A 22,093-nucleotide genomic window follows, 5' to 3' on the forward strand; every position below is an offset into this window, starting at 1 on the left:
CTTATTATTTTCCCTAAAATATATCCCAGTAAACTGGTTGTCCCATGGAGGTCAATATTTAATGCCCACCATTCTATTAAGGAGCCCCTCCTCCCATATTTTTCTTTCTCCCGTCTTGAGCTGCTTCATCACGCCAGGGCGATGGCTCCTGTGCCGGGAAGCCTGGAGATAAGGCATGTCACTGGCACTGTTAAAATTAGCAGTTTCCATGGCCTCAGTCAGTTTGGTTGAACTTGGGAGACATGAGGCGCCAAGGAATGCACAACAGAATTGCTGTTAACCTTGTACAGGCCATTCCTGAGGCAAAATCGACACCATGCTGCTTCTCCAGGGATAAATTCCACCCTTACAAGCCCAACACTAACCTAAGGCCACAGAGACTGATCAGGATGAAAGCACTCTTCTTCACACAGGGGCTTGCAGAGCCATTCATCTGTAGATGGAAGCTGTGTGTGTGCGTGGGGGGGGGGGAGGTTTGATGCTGTCACCTCAACCCAGCCCCACCTGCCTCACTGGGGGCACGGGCTCCAGGGCCATCACTAGAGTCGGGCTTCCCACAACAGTTTTGCATCTGTGGTGTAAAAGTGAGCACACTCGGTCAAGGAGAACCCCAAATACGTTATCCCCTGAAAACATCAGGGCAGTTTAGAGGGCAGACCAGGAAGGGGAGCAGAGGTGGAGAAGGAGCTGTGCTCTCTGCTCTGGCAAAGGCAGTGTGCGGACCAATGCGATAAAGGGCTCTTTGCTGACTCAGCATTCCATGAAGGTATCACCCCTCCTCCCCCATCTTGAGACACAGACTTGGAAAGAGGAAGATAAAGGTGAGGATTTGCCCGTGTGGACTCAAGTGTACCACCAGTAAGTACTTCCTGAGGAAGTGTGAGCACAGTGGGTGAGAAAGGCTCCTCTGGGGAGATGGGCAACCCCGGCTTCCAGCTGGGGTGCTTGTCCACCAGCAGTGGTTAAGTTCTGGAGCAGCTTCTGGGAGAGCCCAGGCAGCCCCTTCTTCCTTCTCAGGGTGCTCCCCTTTCTGGGTGTCTGTGGGTGGTGAGGATACAGAGCCACCTCAGGGGCCTGGGATGGCATCTCTAAGGACAGGCAGGGCAGAGCATAGAAACACCAGGATCCCCTGCCCGAGTCAGCCTCCATTCTATGGAGAATCTTCTCTATGGAGAAGATGGACCACTCTATGGTCATCCAAGGAGTGCAGGCAGCAAAGTGAAATTTCAAAAACAGTGACTGAGTGAGCAGAATGATAAGGCCGTAGGAAGTGCGTATGCAAAAGCTGGTTGTTGCTCTGCATTAAAGATTCCACAAGTTGAGCCTAATCATGAATTAGAGGGACAATCCTCACAATGACAGTAGCAGAAAACCAAGCAAATAAATGACTTGAAGGATGTAAGATTTTGAAGTTGTTCAGTATTTATGTGCTAATCTGGGTTTATACCTCCTTCTCCATAAAATCTGAAACACTCTGGAAACATTCGCAACACACTGTGGGTAACTCAAAAAGGCCAGGTTATATACTAATGGGAACAAAGCCACAAAAGACAAAGACCCTCTCCTGAGGACACCGAGGCTGGGACTCCCTTCACTCATTGTAATCCACTTCTGCACATGGCCACACTAACACACCTGGCCTCAGGGAAATGTTTTCATTAAATTAATAACATTTGGCAAGCGTCAGCAACACAGAATCTCACAGACAAGATACAGGCAGAGAGAATCACAGTTCAATCCAAAGCAACACACAGAAGGGACATCAGAGTCCACACGCATGCAGAGAAGCCGCAGGGAGCAGCTGGGGGACACGCAGAGCCGCCCCACGCGTGGCAGCAGCAGAATATGCAACGTGGATCTGACTGCTTACCCGCTAAGGACACCAAGAACCAGGTTAAGGACGAAAAATGAGCCAAGGATGATCAGACTAACAAAATACACCCATGGCCATTCCCATCCTATCGCATCATTTACCTGTAAAATGTAAGGAGATCAGTTATCAGTTATCCATTTACTAAAGAGCAGAGCCCCAGGAGCAGCTGCCAGACCACGCAGACTACTGCTCTTAAGACAGGGACCCCAGCTAGGACCTTTCACCTTTTGTCTGCAGGTAAGGACAAGTTCTGGTGCTGAAATCTACAAACCTGGCCCACCAAGTGTCAGCCAGGATCAGCTCGCTTAGCTACCGTTTTGTACAAATAATCTGCATTTGGATCCAGACCAATAAAGCAATTATAAAGGTATCTCATTTTAGGACAGACAAAAGGGCAAGCAACGGAATCTCTTTAAATTCCAAGCAACAACGCTGATTAGTTTCTGGTCAATAACCTTTCCATAGCTTTCTTTCATAAAGGTTGGTGAAATTCCAGAAAGCATCTTGATTTGGGAAGCCTCAGCAGAAGAGAAAGCATCTCGGAGGAAACAGAACATGTTTGGCACCCATCCGGCTGCCCTCCCCTCCTCAATCTAGCAAAACCTGTGTGGTCTTGGCAACTGTCCTTAGGACTCTGCTTTCAAGATGAAAGAGGTGTAGCTTACCCGCTCAATACACCAAGTACAAGATTTAGTACGAAAAATGACCCAAAGATGACGAGACTGACAAAATACACCCAGGGCAATTCAAATCCCATAGCATCATTCATCTGCAAGAAATGAGATGGTCTCATAGGAGCAGGTTAATAAGAGGATCTAATAAAGAGAGAGGTGACATTAGAGACAGCATTCAATATATTGAATTAAACATTTACTTAGATTTGAATCAGAGACAACAGTAGCCAAGGTACATTCACTATATATTCCCAGCGCACGCACACACACACACACACACACACACACACACACACACACACACACAAACACCCATGAAGAGTCATCAAAGCTTTGGGGGCAAATAATAGCAGACTTTGACACAGGCAGGGCAATCAGCTGGGATCTGGCTTAATGGAAAGTCTTGGATGATGGACTTTCAGACTAGATCTTGGTAGATCTATTCTAAGCTAATGCTTAGCTAAAAAGTATTTCCTACTCAAGTTGTTAAAACTTTTTGCTTTTATCATTTGTGATGGTGGAAAAGTCTTACAGAGACAAACTTACAACATTTGACACTATCAATTCTTTCCCTTAAAAAAAAAAAACATCTTAAAGTAATAAATTTCTATTGGAAGCCAACCCATCCAAAGAACCTGACCCACCTAAAATCTATATTATCTGCAATCAGTGAGTATAAGCACAACTAAATTAACACAAAGAAGAAAGTGTTCAGAAGTCAACTAGGTGACACACATTCAAGGGTGCTTTTGGGAATGAAATTTTTGCCACCTGCACCCAAGGACCCAGGATAAAGAAAGAAGCTTTTATCCCCACACCTAGCTTTGACCTAGATGACCCACCCAGGAGAGTTGACTCCAGCTGTGAGCTGACCAAGACTAGGTAAAAGAGTCCAGAGGAACCCTGTGCCACTTTTTCTAGAAGAGTCAGACATGGCCTTTGGGGTAGACCCTCACAGGGAAGGTTTGGTCACAAGCAGCTTTCATGTGGGAGCAAACCAGTGCTTCAAGGTTCATGGCTAGATGGTATTTTCTAGCAGCACCTGTAAGTGTTAAATTAGGCAAACACTTCTCCGAGGAAGGAGGCATTAAGGACCAGTTTGGGGACAGAATGAATGGCTGCAGGCCTGACTTTGATTGGAACACCCATAATCTTGGCCAACAGAACTATACATAGTCTGTGAGAGTCATGGTTCTTGTAAGCCCCTTCGGCCTTCAAGCATATGACTTCCTCCACGTTACCCGGCTTTGGATTTTTAGCTTTACAGAATGAAGTGTGTGCATTTCACTATGTTTGCTGCATGCAGAAGCCAAAGGAAAAGAGAACATTAAAAAAAAAAAAAAAAAGATCTAACATCTGTTGCTGAAGTCTAGGGAGAGGGCATTAAATCCCTTATGAAACACCTGTTTGGCCACATGAAAATTGATGTGCTTAATAGAACTCATATCAGTCTGCACATCTCACATTGGCAATTAGAGTAATGAATGAACCAGGGCCGTGGCTGCAATTGTTGATCGAATTAAGCTGGATAAACTAATTTCAGCAGGAAGGCAGAGGGTAATTCTTCCAAAGCAATGAAACCACTAAACTTATTTAAAAACCCATGTGTGGAGGAGAAAAACCAGGCTGCCTGGTGTAGTGGCCAGAGCCTGGCCTGGAGTCAGGACCTTCCATAGAGACCTCTCTTTGGACCTGTCTCTTCGAAGTTGGAGCAGTGCAGATAGAAGGGGAGTATGTGCTCATGGTGTGAGGAAAGATGTGCAAAGTCCAACACTCCCATCCGTAGACCTCACTCTTGTACTGCCCTGGTGCGCGGTGACCCATCCTGGACCCAGCTGTGAGCTGACCAGGATGTGGTGAAAGGGCTGGTCAGCGGCCAAGCCAACCACTTTACCAATCCTCATTCAGGCCTCAGTCTGTTGTTGCACGGAATGTTCTAGGAACAGCAGTCTGTTCCACTTGGGAGGGCACTTAAAAAAAAAAATTAAAGCAGCTTTCGATCTCAGGAATAGGTGTTTGACAGATTCACAATTACTTGGATCAGAAATATCAACTGGAATGACAGCTGGGGGCTGGAGGGAAGGCCGCAGAAGATTAACTCTACAGAAGGTGGGAAAAGAAACAAAACTTAAGCTCTAAGGGCCAGTCCTTCTCCAAACTTCTCAACCCAAGTCTCTTATCAGAGGCCAATATTTCTCAGACCTCACCAAATACATGGGAGAAGTCAGAACTGGCGAGCTGTCCCCCAAAATACCCAAATGACAATAAAGGCTCTGCTGGGAATTTTGTCTGCATGGTCTTTATCAACAATGAAAAAAATCAACATGACCTGCAGCATTTCAATTTAGATTCATTCTTAAAAGTTTCAATATCAAACTCATCATGTGGTGTCACCTGGTACCTAGAAAATAATATTCTATTTAGTTTCTTTTTTTTCCCCCTCATTTCAAAGGCTGAGATGCACATTCTTGTCTCCAATTAAAGACCAACCTAAAGCTTTTTGTTATTTTCTAACTGGTGAAGAACACTACCAGAAACTTGGTAATACTGGTTGGAGTAAGAGAAAGGCAGGCCGTTGGCCAATGAGAGAGAAATTTCCTAGGTGTCTTGAATGAAGCAGATCATCAGTTTGACCATGAGAACTTTACACTGGAGTCTGGCAGCCAGCACCTTCATGGCATGTTCATTGAGGAAGGAGTGTGGCGGCAAGGCAAGGGATCATAAATGATTTATGTGTGAGTCGCTCTCTCCTTAAACCAATGCTATTTTAATTTCCTATTTTTTAAAATATTTCCTCTGAGTTGAAGAACTAGTTCAGGTAGTCTAACTGTGCATCTTGCAGATAAGAAAATTAAAGCCCAGAGAGTTGTGGAGACCTGTCCAAGATCATGCACCCAGCCCTATCCAGCCTTCATGTTCTTCCCTTGCCCTATACCCTGCTGCCTCCAGAGACAACAAATATATGTGGGTGAGGAGGCACTGTAATTATGCTTATAGAATGAACTTTATAACAGAGCTCTATAAGGACTTTTTCCCCACCAGAAACTGATAATCCCACTCCCACACATCCAAATAGTTCTAAGTATGTCCTTCTTGCATATTGGACCCACTTGTACTTTTCTCAAGACCTAGCCAGGCCTTTACCAGAAATTCTTGAGAACCAAGGCATCATGAGCTTGAGAACATTGACCAAATATAAGCTTGACAAGATGCTAAGTAATCCCTGGCAAAGACTTTGTCCACCATATACAAACATCTAGATGATTGCTTGCAATCAATATTTACAATCTAATCTCTTTAGTGGTCTCTCAAGATATTTCCTTTACACCTTATTGTGAATAAAAATTGATATTTAAATATGGCCCTTCTACATTGAGGCAATGGGATTATACCATGAGGAGTAAGGGTAACTAGTATTTGTTAAGCACTTGCTCTGTGCTGGTCAAGGATGTTCTGTTCTGGAACACAGTTACGTACCTTCCATCTGACCATGGCCCATTAAATATTAAAAATGGTTTGGTGCCTTGGCTCTTGTCTTTCTGATGAGTTAATAAATATGATCAATAAGCAATGAAAAACAACCTGATGTGTTTCAGAGGATAAGATCTGTTAATTGTTTGGAAGATTACTTAGCTGCCCTCTAGTGTTCTAGAATGGTTCACAAACCTCTGACAGTAGAGAATGCCAAGGAAAGCGTGCTGGGTTCCAGTCTAGAGCAGGGGTCACCAAACTATGACCTGTGGGCCAAACCCAGCCCACCATCTGCTTTTGCACAGCCCTTGAGCTAAAAGTAGATTTTTCATTTTTAAATAGCTAGGAAGAAAAAAATCAAAATATTTCATGACACATGAATGTTATACGAAGCTCAAAGTTCAGTGTTTAGAAATAAAATTTTAATGAACAGAGCCACACCCATTTGTTTACATGTGGTCTATGGCTGCTTCTGAGCAACGTGGGCAGGCAGAGGGCAGAACTGCGTCCTTGTGACAGTGATATTATGGTCTGCAAGGCCAAATATATTTACCATGTGGCCCCTTATAGGTCTATAGATCCTGATCAAGAACCACGACTACTGGCTGGAGGACTCTGGGGATGTTCACTGGGTCTCTCTATACACACATTTGATCTTCAAAATCCCAGTCCTTCTAAGAAAGGGATATAGACTGGGATAATGTTGATAAATTACTTGAGTTCCTCCATCAGAATAAAGATGCCCTGTAATTCACAGAGAATATAATTATTATATTGTCAAATTATTAACTCTGTGATTGTCGTATTAACAATAGAGATGATAATTATACAATCCTAGGTGATACTTAAAGGTTCAGAGGAAAGCAATGGAAACTTTGGTTTCTGGGTGCATGGAATTTTCTCTCCTTTAATCACACACTCACAGTTTTTACTTGCTTGACAACAGGAAAATTGTCATGAGAGAATCCATGTGCAAAAATTTAACAAAGTATAAAACTGTATTAGTCAAGGCATGTTGGATCAGCAGTGGACAGTTGACTCTGACAGAGAGAACAACAGAGCTGAAAGGAGTCATATTTTTTTTTTTTTAGGAGTCATATTTTTAAAAAAAAATCAAAATATTGTTCCTGTCCCATTTGGGGCGGGGGGCAGGACCAAAGTTTGGCTATTTGGATAAATCTTTTCTATTTATCAGAAATTTCAAGGCAAGACTGGAATTGAGATTAATCTAACAAGGATTTGCAACTTTGAAAATAATACTGACAATGAATGCTTTATCTGATTTGAAGGTCCCCTTGCCATAGGCATGGTCTTGGTTCATCCAATATAATTTCCCTCCTTCTTCCTCTTCCTGAAAGGCATCATCTTATGGATGTAAATAACAGTCATGCATACCCACACAGACATAGACACACACATACACACACACACACAAACACACACACACACACACTTTCTCTCTCTTTCCTAGGACAACAAGAAAAAGCAAAGAGAGAGAAACAAGATACAACATGTTGGTGATGCTCAAAACTTTTTACCAAATTAGGCTCACACTTTGGGGAAGAAAATAAAAACATACCTTTTTTGCCTAATTGAATATATAAGGACTTCTACAATCCTATAAACATGGTGTTCAATGGTGAAGGGAAGCAAAAACCTACATACAACCACTGTGTGCCAGGTTCTCTGAAGGTATAAAGGAATATGGAACCCTAGAAAGAGTTTAAAATTTAGATACTGCCAGAAGCTACTTCTCAATTTGTAGGCCTTCTAACTAAAGACTGCCCATTCAAGAAGTACTTTATCACTAATTGCCTTTTAACGAATCATTATTGGAATCCTGATTAATCCCATCTGAACTTGGGTTTAGGCTTAAGATCTGCATGTCAGCTGTTTTTCTTGGCAATCTGTGCCAGGGAAAATAATTTCTAAATTTCTGTGAGCTTTTTCAGATTCTATCAAATAAATAAGCAAACAACCTCAGCTCTGGGAAATAGCTGTTAAGATACTTTTGTTCTTCTTCTATAGCAAATCCTTCTGGTTCTGTTGGGAACAAGAATAACCAGACCTTAGCCATAGAAAAGGCGTCCTTCCGTTTTCACTGCAGGTTGGATGGATCCACCAGCCCTGGAAGTTTGATGTGCCTTTCCTACCCTCTCTGACAGACTTCTATAGTTCCAAAGAAAAAGGAAGAGAGACATAGGGGCTTGTGCTGGGCTGATTTATGGTATTGCTGAAGATGCAAAAGGGAAATAGTATAATATGGGGAAATCCATTTTGGCCTGAAGGTTGTACCAAGTTCATGGAAAGCATAAAAGGGATCCAATTTCTTCTGTTTAGGATCTGATAAAGCAAGCTACCTTTATGTAAAAAAAAATATAAAAATAAAAAATAAATCAAGCTCATGGAAGTCCAGGAGCATCTTAACCTGAAAAATAACCCCTGGCTCTCTAAGAATTTAATTCAGAACAGTCCTGACTTTGGAAGTTCCTCTAAAGGATTCGTGGGCACACTGAGCAGCATGTCCCCAGGCAGACAGCAGCTTTCTGGAGTGGAAACTAAGGCTAAGTGGAAACTAAGGAAAAAGGGGTCATCTCACTGAGGAGTCTGCTTCCCTTCCCAAGAACTGACTATCAGGGTTTCTTTTTCAGCTAACTCTTCAAAGGCTCTAGCGAATGAAACACTCTATCAACAAAAGAACACTCCACACACGCTGTCCCCCTGCTGCTTACCCAGTAGAGCACATCTGTCCAGCCCTCCATGGTGATGCACTGGAACACGGTGAGCATGGCAAAGGCAAAATTATCAAAATTGGTGATGCCTCCATTTGGGCCAACCCAGCCACTCCTACACTCCGTGCCATTGGCGGCACACTGGCGTCCATTCCCTGAGAACGCACATGGCGCTGGGTCCTCTTCAGCTATGATATCTGCAAACAGAGCACACAGGCTAGGCTTCACCACCCCAGACATGAACACCAGGAAGCCTGAAGCCAATGGAAGCATAGTGCCCTCGCCAGAGCTCAGAACACCTGCCTCCTATCTATGCTGTCAGACTCCCACTTGACCCTCAAGGTCCACTTCAAAGACTCCCTCCTTGGTGGCATATGCCATTTCTGCACTCAGAATCCACAGCTGTCTCCGCTGCCCTGTCTCTACAGCACCTTTCTTCAGTGTACAGAGAACGATGGTAGTGATTCCCCTCATGTTCTAGTTTTGGGGTTACTTTATCTTATGTGCCAGGATGCATTACATAGGAAATCAGGATAGAAGAGATTAAATCCTCATTTATTCTGAACATAATTCATGCTAAGAACTGGCTGGTTCTTACTGGTATATTTGGCTTTTCCACACCCCCACCCCCCATTTTGCTTTAGATTTTCCCAAAACCACAGAAGTTACTTTGGGGAAAATTAAATTTTTAAGTTACATTAGCTACCATTTTCATTACTCACCTGAGTCAGCAAAAAAACAGGTTTTGTGCATTTTTCCAATAAAAAGTTCCAATCCTATAATAGCATAGATTATGATTACAAATAATACCAAAAGGGCTATGTGAAGGAGGGGGACCATGGCTTTTATAATGGAGTTCAGGACAACTTGTAAACCTAGGAGAGAGAGAAATAAGTTTGTGAGCCAGGGAGACACTTCACAGATACATACATATACATAATGTAATTCCTGATGATGCCTTGATGCCTGCCTCATGTATGACACACAGTAATAAAACTCAGAGATATTTAACATTAAATTAATATTAAACCTGGATGAGATAAGTTAAAGAAGAATCTAAAAGACCATCTAATCCAATTGCCTCACTCGACAGATGGAAAAACTAAGGCCCAGAGAGAGGACTGCCCAATCTCCAAGTCAGTTATTCATTCACATGTTTGTTTACCCATTCAACAGAATTCCTTGAACAGCAACCATGTGGCAAGCATAAAATTTAGTGCTTTGGGGAATATGAAGATGTATTACATAAAGTACCTTGTCTCAAAGAAGCATATTCTAGAAAGGGAGGTAAGAATGAAACACACATCTCTCTAGGGTAGTACACAGATGCTATAGGAGTAATATCAAACAGTGAAAATTAAAGAGGGATGGATGAAGGACATCACTTCTGAGTGGGGTAAGACAGAGGACTGGGCAACAGCCCCCTCTCGCTAGGGCCTAAAGGTGGGAGAGGATGGATTGACACAGGGGGCCCTGAGAGATGAGCCACTCTGGCCAGAGGGAAGAGCACCAGGAGCACGGAGGGAAACTAGGCAATGTGGGCCGGGCACCAGTGAGTTTTGGCTGGTGGTCACACAGTGGAAAGAAGATCAGGAAAGGAAAGCAGATTGCAGCTGGGTAGCTCTGGGTATTAAATTTGGATTACAGGGCTGGATTCTTAGCTCATCTGCAAGAGGCAGCCTCTTTTGAAAGATGGACAAGACAGCAAGAGGCGAGGCTGGCAGAGCGGTACCTGGGGAGCACTGGGCTCCAGGCAGGACAGCCTGAGGATAGGGATGAATCAGCAACAGAGTTTGAGGGAAGAGAAGGTACCCATGGAGGCAGGGTATTGAGGCAAACCCCTGTGCCTAAACAAAAACAAGGATGTGGAAAGGAGATTCCCCTGGAACAAGGGAGGTAGAAGGGCAAGAGCCACTCGGCACCCAGGAAGTTTAATCATGGGCTCAGCATTAAGGGGGAAGTGTCCTGCAGCAGGGACATGGACTTGAGGGATGAGGGTGGGGCACGAACACCTGGAAGCCACGGTACAGGAGAGGAGTGAAATCATGGAAAGGGTTGGTGAGACAACACTCAGGTTAGGAGTGGGTGGGCGGAAACAGCAGACTATGGGTGAGTGGTCAGAAAGAAACCAGAACCCACACTGCAGCCAGGCTTCTGGAATCCTGGCTTTAGCATCCACGTTCTTCTCCCCAACCCGGTGAGCACAGCTGCTGCTCTGTGAGGTTCACGTTTTCCCCATTCTGCCCTTTCTTCCCCTTCCTCTCCCCGCCCTCTCTCCTCCTTCACACAGCTCTTTTATAGTATCTTTCTCCCTCTCCCAATGCATATTCCAAGAATGAGAGTGTAAGAAGCCAAGATGCTAGAGGTGAATAAGACAGAAGTCAGAACACACCAAAGAGAAAAAATAGTCATTAGCAATTGTAATTAAGATATTTAACTGTTCAAATGGTTTTAGGAAAAAAAATGATTAATAGGATGACTTTTAATGTTTTCACCTTTTATCAGGAATTAGATGAAAAGAAGTATCTGCTTTCATGGACTTAGACAGGGGTTTGGTTTTTTTCACTGGAGGTTGGACATGGATGGGGTATTCCAAATCATCATCTGGCAGTTAGTTCTTCTCAAGTCTATGGTAATGAGTTATGTGTTTCATGAACATATTTGTTCACTGCAACTACTGTATTTCAGATTGGCCAAATTTATGAGATAATGAAGTTTATCTTAATGTGAATGTGTAGACTTTCCTGACATTAGGCTCCTTTATACATAATCACTGTGTACAGCAGAGCTCATAGGACTCCAGTTTAAGAGACAGTGGGGTGTAATGAAAAGACTACTAGGCCAGGAACTGAGAGAAAATGGGTCTATTCCCATTCGGTCACCCACTGACTGTGGGAATCTGTATAAGCTGCTACCCCTCCACAGCCCTTTGCTTCCTCATCTAAAAGATGATGCCCATGGACCAGATGATCTGTAGGGTTCTTTCCCATTTGACGGTCCAGGATTCTCATAAATATTTATCATCTGAGTATGGGTGGTTAAGAACTCCACAAATGTCTGAAGCACTTTCTTTTACAATACATATTTACCTCCCAACGAATGATTATACATTCATAAACACACACGAAATCGTGTCTTCTAGAACAGTCTGAATTCTCTATAGAAGGCACAAGACAATTGCCAGGTGAGTGTAAACAGTCACACCTTCCTGGGCACTTTTAACAATTTCACAGTTCTTAAGAAATCACTAGGCCCCAGGTACCAATCCTCATGGAAAACATCATGACCCAGATCCCCTGACCCATCTCCCCAAAGCCCAATTGGGGCTGATGAGAGACTTGGATGTTCTCAAGCAGCACAATTAATAAATATGAGCTGAAAAGTCCTTGACAAGACTCAGGTCCCCATTTCTCCCTGTTGACCTCTGGGAGAGTGTGATGCAAAGTTCCATCATGTTATATAAGGGAGAAAAGGAAGAAATATACTTTAAAACTGGTTCTCAAGAGTATCCAGGAACACTAAGCTAGTTGTTTAGTGAAAACCTCATTAAACAAGGAAGCCAAAACAATGATCTGCGAGTTCAGAGACCTTCACTAGCCAGACTTGCATTCGTGAAGCCACAGCACCTGCTTGTCCTTACAACACATACTGCAAACAGGCTGTCCTGTCATTTGCTCTTTGGGGAAAAAAGGTTGTCGTGGTTACTTTGAGATTAAACTATGACAACTAAATCTGAACGAACATGTTTGCTCATTGAACTTCTCATTTCATCATGTTACACATAACAGAACCAGTCATTTCCAAGGTATTTCTATTTTTCTCAATTGCTTCCAGACAGTTCTGTGGTTTTGACTTGTGCTGATCTTTTTCAATGAAAATAAATGAACCATCTGGAAAAACAAGTACACATTAAACACCACTTCCTACATTTTAAAATGTTAAATTTGGAAATTTTTTTTTTTCAGAGAATTTTTGGTGTGTCCTGTGTGTCAATACGTTTAATAAAACCTCATTAAGAACTTCTGGAGAGGCAAAAACATGATCTGTACTCTTTTGATGGCTTTATGAGTCATGAAAAACAGGCACACCCTATCGTCCCATATCCTTCCTCCAGTTGGAGCAGACAGTTGCTACCACAATCCTCGCAGAGATGCTGTGACTTCTACCCTCAAGTCTCCAACAGGGGTGTCCTATCAGGGACACAGCCCAGTGAAGCATACGCCATGCTCCTTAGAGAAACAGAAGCAGCCTACAGCTGCTGGCCAGAGCATAGACAGAGCACCTGTCCCAACTCAGGTGGCGCTCAAGCTGGCCTAGAGTCTGCAGCAAAAAGCAAACCAGGGCCTGGCATGGAGAGGTATCATAGCCTAGTGGAGGGAAAAAGCATCTCTCACCATGGAGGGCCAACTCGGTGCCACATACCTTGCCCTGGGTGAAATCATATCATCTCACTCAGTTCTCCAAACTGCAAGCAGGTTCCACCATACACTACATACAAGGACAATCTGGATGCATCCATTTCTTCCTCAGAGCTGGATATGCACAACTCCTAATAGTGGAGAGCTGAGCAGACTTTTCAGCAGCCCAGCCTCCTGATGCTGCTCACTTTGAAGAAAGGCAGTCGGTTGTAAGCCCTCCAACACCTTCCTCCTCTGCATAAGCCACCACTTTCAGAGGGGCAGGCTAGGGAGCAGGAGGAGGCAGGTGGCAGCAAGGTGTCCAAGAAGGAAAACCAACCTGGAATCAGGTGGCTTGACCTCAAGGCCTCGTGTCACCACTTGCTCAGGGTCTCTGTAAGGGAAGGTTCTCCTACAGAATCAGGAAGACAGCTATCACTACTGGGCCTTTTCTCAGGGCCACCAAGGGGGTTCAAAATGACCATGCAAGCTAAAGTGTGTTGAGAACCGTGAAGGCCTCCGTGGTCATCTGCGGAGCCCCTGGCTGGCACCCAAAAACTCACCTGGCAGCACTTGGCTCCAGAATCCTGAGCCCCACCCATCAGAAAAACAAGTCAACAAACTCCTGGCTTTAGGAAACAAGACGTGCTTACTGGGCACTCCTGACACGAGTCGAAGTGGTCGTAACACCCGAAAGGCGCGGAGGGCTTTGACATCGAAGCCTCCTGACTTGCCACTGGAGTGGTTACCGCCTTCTGTTTCTTTGGTTAATTGTTCCAGAATTACACTAAACAATCTGGGGAAAAAAAGAAGAAAGGAAGGAATGTTAGAGTCTGTCACCCAGGGAAGCAAAACAGGATGATAATAGTAGTTATTTCTGCACAAGGACTAATTCTGCAGGGCTGCTGCCTAAATGAAGGGGAAGCAAGGCAAAGGCAAGAATCAGACTGTGAATCCTGAAAGCCACCCTTACATATGATATGATGTGACAAGGACTGAGCTTGGCTGCTTTCCTGCCAGCGGAGCATCCCTGAGCAAGTCCAGTCCCACAGAAGAGAGGACTCACCAGGGATCCAACAATGACAAGTGTGGACCTGCCAGAACAGAAGTGGCGAGGACAATCATCATGGCAGCTACCTTCCACGCAAGTTCACTATGTGCCACTTTACATACACTGTCTCAATCCTCACAAAGTGTTACGCAGTCGGAATTCTTATTCTTTAACATGTGAGAAAACGCACTTGATGAGAACAATTAACTTGCCCAAGGTCCCACTACTAGGGTAGAAGTAACTTATGAATCCAGGTATGCTGGCCCCACCAGGAGAGGACACAGGTTCCATGAGGGCAGGGACTTCTAGTCTGTGTTGCTCCTTTGTTCATCTAGTCTACACTTGATCTTAGCCAAAAGGCCGAGAAGCCATGAGCTTTTAGTCTGTTCAAGCTTAGTGCCTAGAACAGTTCTCAACACAGAAGGTGGTTGAAAAATATCTGAGGAGTAAATCAAGGAGTGAATACTGACTCCAGAGTCCCAAATCTTAATCAACATGCTACACCATTTCCTATACAGCCCCTGCCTCCTTCTCTCTCTCTCTCTTTCTCTCTCTCTCTCTCTCACACTCACACACACACACACATACACACACACACACACACACACACACACACACCCCTCTCTACACCCATACAGAGATGTTCAAGGAATGGTGTAAATCACAGATGCTGCTGAGGAGTTGTTCAAAGGCCAAAAGGAGTAACCCAAGGTAAGGGATTAATATCATCATTTTCTCTTTTGAAATGTGCATAATATTGTATCTGGCAGCCACGACACATTTTTTCCTACTCTCCAAAGGTTTTTCGGATAAAGCTATTTTCAGACAATCTGCTCACTTGACAGTTACTTTTGCTCTTTCAAATAAACATTTATGCTCTGGAATTATTGCTTGTTTTTCAGAATAAATATAAATTTACCCGTTTCAAATAGAATCAACTCTGGCCAATCAGATTGGGGATGACTGGCCCAACAACAAAGAGAAGGTTTCTAAAGTTTAATTAGGAGCCAAAGCAGAAACTCTGCCCCCACTGGCATGCCTCTGGATTGCCAAGACACTAAGTCCATAAAATACAGGGTGGTCTGATCACAGTCCCGATCAGGCACATGCTATCGTTCTGGGGCGCTTAAAGACCAGCCATTTGTTTTAACACTACAGCAATTAGCAGTGAACCCAGGTGGGGGCAGAGGGGGGGCGGCTCCAGGGGGGAATAAATCAAGCCTCTACCTTTTCAAACCTTCAGATGGTGGGTTCTCTTTGGTTAGGACCAGGGAAATAGATCAAATTTATAACTGGTTTCTCTCAGAATAGTTTTGTTTTTTTAATTACTGTAAACCCCTGCACCAAGGCTCAAGTTAAAAGTCTCCCCTCCAAAACAAGTTCATAGCTTCACAAAAACAAAGAAAAAGGAGGAAAGAAAACCTCAAACTTCTGAAATGTGGCAGCCACAGGAATTTTCGTCCCAAAGGGTTAGGGAAGAAACTCATGCAGGTGGTGATTGAAGCTCACTTTCAAGCGTCTGTGTTTTACAGCGCTTCCTTCATGGTCCTTTCACCTTTAGCAATGCCCTTGAAAACAGGTGAATGATGGCTCGCTCCTGTTACAGAGGCACCTGAGCCAGAGAGGGAAGCTGGCTGCCTTCTCCAGACAGCCAGGTGGAAGGGGCTGGGGCTGGCTTCCATTCCTAAGAGTTAGGAGACTCTAGGAAAGTTCCTCCCCTGCTCTGAGCCTTAGTTTTTCCCCCTCTGTAAAAGGAGGAAACTGAGTTAAACCATCCAGAGTCCTGCACCTTCCCAGTCTAATGTTCTGCAATTCTACTCCCTTCACTGCTCACACCCCCCACCCTCAACAAAAAGAGTACCACACGCCTGGAGAGCTCAGGACATGAAGAGAAAGTATTTGATCCTAGAATTTTACAGTTTACCCCAACACAGGAAAAGGCAAGGAGCTACCTAAACGGACTCAAGTTAAAAACACCAGCGTGGGTGCTCCATGTTCTTTACAAAAGCTTAAGTGAGGAGCCTGAAATATATGTTGCCTGAAACATTAGGGGGGTGGGATAAACTTCTCCAAATGAGGGCAGGCGGGGGGGAATCACTATCAGCTCTAGTAGACACATTGAGTCCTCTTGTGGTCACACTATTACAGTTAACATTTTAGAAGTATCAATTACTTCCTTAATGTCTCTGTCATTGGGAATCTTGACAAAAGCAATAGGTCACAGTTGGCTTGGAATGGAAAATCCATTGGATTGAGATACAGTCTGTAGTCGGAAACTTTGGTGAGTAGAAATTTGATACACATGAAGACATAATGACTTTTCTAACTTTTCTTCCATTCTTTGACTATAATTTAGTGCATATTTGAGATAAATAACCTGATGTTCTAAAATTCTTCATATTTAATGAGAAAGACCAATGAGTCCATTCCTATTTTAGTTTCCTAAATGACTTTTTTTTTACTTTTTAAGTCCTCTTCATCGCAGCTCAATTTATATATGATAAAATACATCCATTTAGAATGTACAAGGAGAGGAGTTTTAACAAATGTAGAAGCCCAAATACAAACACCACAGTCAATATCTAGAACATTTTCATCATCCCCAATAGTTCTTTTTTTTTTAATTTTTTAAATTTTTATTTATTTATGATAGTCAGAGAGAGAGAGAGAGAGAGGCAGAGACACAGGCAGAGGGAGAAGCAGGCTCCATGCACCGGGAGCCCGATGTGGGATTCGATCCCGGGTCTCCAGGATCGCGCCCTGGGCCAAAGGCAGGCGCCAAACCACTGCGCCACCCAGGGATCCCCCAATAGTTCTTTAATGTCTCTGTGCAAACATCTCCCTCTCACAGCTCAACCTTTGGTATGCACTGATTATCACTTTAGGTTGTTTTTTTTTTCCCTTTTCTAGAATCTTTTGTAGATGAAATCATATAGTGTATGTTCTTCTTTTAATTTCTGTTGCTCACCATGTTTTTGAGATTTGTCCAAGTTGCTACATTTATTCACAGTTCATTTCTTTTTACTATAGGGTGATATTCCAGTGTATCACAATGAATCTATCCATTCACCTGCTGAGAGATATTTGGTTTGTTTCTAGTTTTTCTCCATTATGAATAAAGTCTCTGTGAGCATGTGTTTTCATTTATCTTGGGTAAGTACCTAAGAGTAGTGCTGGTAATGTGGTTGTATGGTTAGTGTATGATTAACATTGTAAGAAGCTGGCAAATTTTTCCAAAGTGAATGCACCATTTTCCATTTCTACAAGCAGTGTGTCAGAGTTCCAGTTGCTCCGTATCTTGGCTAGCATTTGGTATTGTCAGTCTTTTTATATTTAGTAATGCTAGTGGATATGTAGGGTGTCATTGTGGTTATAATCTTTGCTTTTCTACTTACTAATGATGTTGAACATCGTTTCAGGTGCCTGTTGACCATTTACACATGTTCTTTTATGAAGATCTATTTGAATCTTTTGCCCATTTATGTATTGGGTTGTCTTCTTACTAATGGGTTATAGGAATTCTTTCGATATTTTCTAAATGCAAATCATTTGTCATATATCTGTATTGTGAATATTTTTTCCAAATATGTGCCTTAACTTTTAATTTTCTTCACATTATCTTTTGAGGAAAGAATTTAAATTTTGGTAAGCTCCAAAATTTCAATTATTTCCTTTTACAGTTAGTGCTTTTTGGATCCTAAGAAATCTCTGCCTGCCCCAATGTCATAATGATCTTCCCCTAGACGTTGCACAGTTTTAGCTTTCACATATAGGCCTATGATCCATGTTGAGGTAATATTTGTTTATGTTATGAGGTTGGAATAAAAATTCTTTTTTAGTGGATAATGGATAATTATTCCAGCACCACTTGTTAAAAACTGACTAAAATTTAGTACTACAACTTATAATTGAACCCATTGAATTATCAAGGCACTTTTGTCTAAAATCAATTGATCACATACATACGGGTCTATTTCTAGACTAATTCTGTTTCATTGATCTTTATGTCCATTCCTTATGACAACATCATGCAGTAGTCTTGAATACTATAGCGTTACAGTAAGCCTTAAGACCAGATTCCGGCTTTGTTCTTCAGTATTTCTTTGGCTAGTCTAGAGCATCTCTAATTTCCATAGAAGTTTTAGAATAAATTGTCAAACTCTACAACAGTCTTGCTGGGATTTAGATTAGGATTCAATATATAGCTCAGTTTGAGAAGAACTGATATCCTAACAATAACTGAGCCTTCCAATCCATGAACATCATTCTATTTATTTTGGTATTCTTTATCTGCTCTCAGCAAAGTTTAGTCATTTACAGTATGCTATTTATCCCTAAATATTTCATGCTTTTTGATGCTATAGTAAATAACATCTTTAAAATTTCATTTTCCAAATGTTCATGACTAGCATACAGAAATTAACGTTTTAATATTGACCTTCTACCCAGAAACATTGCTAAATTCATTCAGAATGCATAATTCTGTACAATTTTATACTCTTAAATTCACTGAAACTTATTTTGTGGCCCAGAATATTTCTTGGTCAAGGTTCCACGTACATGTGAAAAGAATGTGCATTCTGGTCTTGAGTGTTCTAAAAATGCCAAGTTAGTAGGTGGTATTGTTTAAATCTCCCTACACACTTACACTTACTGATTTTCTGTTGATAGGTGTTCTATCAACATTCAAGAGAGAAGTATTAAAATGTACAACTAAAATCATAGATATCCCCCATTCTTCCTTTCAGTTGTTTTGCTAGTATATATGATTATTACATCTTCTTCATGAAAGAATTTTGTACCACTCTACTTTTATTTTTCACATAGTATATGTTTTTCTGGCTTTTTAATTTCAAATTATTTGTGTCTTTATAAGTTAGATGCTATAAAATTGGGTCTTTTTATGTATAACCTCTGGATTCTAATAAGGATTTAACTGAGTTTATGTCTACCATCTTGCTATTTGTTTTCAGTTTGCCCTGTCCATTGTTCCTTTTTCCTTCATCCCTTTTTGAATTAATTGAGCTTTTAAAACTTCTATTAAATCTCCAACATAGACTTATTAATTCTACCTTTATTTTTCTAGTGGCTTCTCTAGGGGCAGTGTCAGCAAAAATCTTCTGTAGAGTGTCAGTAACTATTTTAGGATTTGCGGGCCATAAGGTCATTATCACAACTATTGAACTTTGCCATCCTAGCAACAAATAGCCACAGATGTGAATGAGTGTGATGGTCTTCCAATAAACAATCTTTCAAAGCAGACAGGAAAATACTTTACCAATGTGAAACATTTTTAAAAAGGCCATAAACCATATCTGGCCTATGGGCTAAATAAAGTTTGCTGGTCTGTGCTCTAGGGTTTACAATATACATCTCTAACTTATTATAATCTAATTTCAAATAATATTTCATCATATTTACCACCAACTCTATAAGCTCTTTTCAATAGTATATAGCTATTTCCTTCTTCCTGTCCTTTGTGCTATTATTGTCACATATTTTCCTTTCATGGAAGCTACTAACTCCACAACACATTTTTACTAGTAACAATTACTCTTAAAGAGATTTTAAAATGAGAAAAAATTTGTTTTTATATTTATCTGTGCATTTACCCTTTCTGGGCATTCTTCATTTCTTTTTTGTTTCATGTTCCTTCAGTGTGAAGAAATTCCTTTAACATTTGTTGAGATATAGGTTTACTGGTGGTGAAGTCTCAGCTTTGGTTTGTCTGAAAAAGTCTGTTTTTACTTCAATTGTAAAAGTTATCTTCACTGAGTAAGAATTCTAAGGTTGGCACTTTCCCTAGCACTTTAAAGATCTATGGTCTTCTGACTTCTATAGTGCTGATGAGAAGTCTAGGGATGTCTTTTCTAATTACATTTTCAGATTTTCTCTTTATCCTTGGTTTTGAGCAATTTCATTATGATTATGATGTACTTTGATGTAGCTTTATGTTTGCCTTGCTTGAGCTTTATTGAGTTTCTTAAATTTGTGAGTTTACATTTTTCATCACATTTAGAAAATATGGAGTTATTACTTCACATATTTTTTCTGGCTCCCCTCTATCTCATCTCTTCTGAGACTCCAAATATATGTATGTTAGACCACCCAGAGGTCACCAAAGTGGTGTTCAATTTTTCTCCATCATTATTCTTTGTGTTACTGGTAGGTCTTTAAGTTCCTCGATTTATTTTCTTCTGTTGTGTCTAATTTGCTATTAAGCCAACACAGAAAAGTTTTTCACCTCTCAAAGTCCCATGTGGTTCTTTCTTAGATTGTCCCATCTCTTCTCCTTGTGGTCATGTGTTTCTTTACATCCATAAACATAGTTACAATAGCTATTTTTAAAGTCTTACAACGGTGCATGGAGTCTGCTTCTCCCTCTGCCTGTGTCTCTGCCTCTCTCTCGCTCTCTCTCTGTGACTATAATAAATAAATAAATAAATAAATAAATAAATAAATAAATAAATAAATAAATAAAATTAAAAAAAATAAAGTCTTACAAGGCAATATCTACTAATTCCATCATCTCTGTCATTTCTGGGTCTGTCTCTATAGATTGAATTTCCTCCTAGTACTGGATCACATGTTTTAATTAATGGCTATAATATTTGACTGGATTCTGGACACTTGTTAAGTGTCTGGATTTTGTTGTCTTCACTTAAAGGGTGTTGAGTTTTGTTTTGGCAGGCAGTTTTACACATCAGTTTGCTCCTTTTCAGGCTTCTTTTGAAATATTATTAGCAAAGGATTCAACTGATCTTTAGTCTTCAGCAGGGCTTAGCAAAAATGTTCCATAAGGGGCCAGAGAGTAAATAGTTTAGGCTTTGCAGACCTAAACTACTCAACTATGTAAACAAATGCATGTGACTATGTTTACAATAAAACTTTATTTGCAAAGATTTGTGACAGGCTGAATTTGGCCCATTGGCCATAGTTTGCCAATACTTACCCTAGAATTAGTTTAGCCCTACTACTAATGGCCCTCATGGGGTCTCTACTGACAGTCCAGGGTCTTTCCATTCTGGTTTAACATAACTTGAACATCTCTCAGATCTATGTGAGTTGTAGTTACTACTCAGCTAACAGTCTCCAGGTTTTCTTTTTTCTCTAAGTAATAATATTTGGCCTCATAGATTCTTACCACCCTGTAAGCATAGATTATTCTTCAGGCAAAGCTCAAGAGCACTTCAAGGCATATTTATGAAGTTCTTTCTCTGAAAAGCCCCCTCCTTTCCCATACCATGCCTGTCAAATTTCAGCCCCATTAGCATTTCTGGACTCTTGTCTCTGTCTTCTCAATGCAATGAGACCACCACCCTCTGTTTGGTTCCCTGTTTTTGTGCTCTACTATAGTCTGAAAAATGCCTTGAGGTAGAAAGCAGAGGTGATTTAAGGTAAGTATAAAAACAAATGGAGCTAAGCATCTCCATCCTATAGCTGAACACAAAGCCAAGTCTCAGGAGAGGTACAGCAAAATTATTCCAGAACCAAGAGACCTTCTAGGCTCCTGCTTGCCATTAGTGATTAGAGTTCAGCAAAAACAGGAAGGTATGGTACATACCTATTACCTGTTCATTTTAGCTGCACTACCTTTGCAGTAACATCTTAGATGCCATGTCCTATGGTGATTTTTACGAAAGCTGACATTTTCCGCTTAAGACTAATTATCCCACTGGACCACCATTTTGGATCCCATTTGAACTTCTGAGGTTTGAAAGGGCAGGCTCAAAACTTATCCCACTCTCCTAATATCCAGCTGTATTAATCTTCCATGAAAAACCAAGGGATTCACAATTTTTTTTAAGTAACCTAGAAGAAAAATTATTTCACTCGACTTCAAAAGACCAAAGTTATGGAGATGAACATAGAGAGGTCACTTCACAATCTCTCTC

The 22,093-nt window shown here is 41.6% G+C and overlaps 1 protein-coding gene across 1 annotated transcript in view; it reads right to left on the bottom strand.

The window, feature by feature from the left end:
- Positions 1 to 22,093, bottom strand: part of CACNA1D (calcium voltage-gated channel subunit alpha1 D) — a 300,604-nt gene that overhangs the window by 131,894 nt on the left and 146,617 nt on the right. Inside the window, exons 5-8 of the mRNA XM_055342673.1 lie at positions 13,801 to 13,943; positions 9,473 to 9,625; positions 8,751 to 8,947; positions 1,871 to 1,974 (exon numbers count right to left, since the gene is read on the bottom strand). Of these exons, the coding sequence (XP_055198648.1) occupies positions 1,871 to 1,974; positions 8,751 to 8,947; positions 9,473 to 9,625; positions 13,801 to 13,943 (597 nt within the window). The remainder of the gene's footprint in view (positions 1 to 1,870; positions 1,975 to 8,750; positions 8,948 to 9,472; positions 9,626 to 13,800; positions 13,944 to 22,093) is intronic.

The sequence above is a fragment of the Nyctereutes procyonoides genome, unplaced genomic scaffold (genome assembly GCF_905146905.1).
Source record: "Nyctereutes procyonoides isolate TBG_1078 unplaced genomic scaffold, NYPRO_anot_genome, whole genome shotgun sequence".
Classification (NCBI taxonomy): Eukaryota; Metazoa; Chordata; class Mammalia; order Carnivora; family Canidae; genus Nyctereutes; species Nyctereutes procyonoides.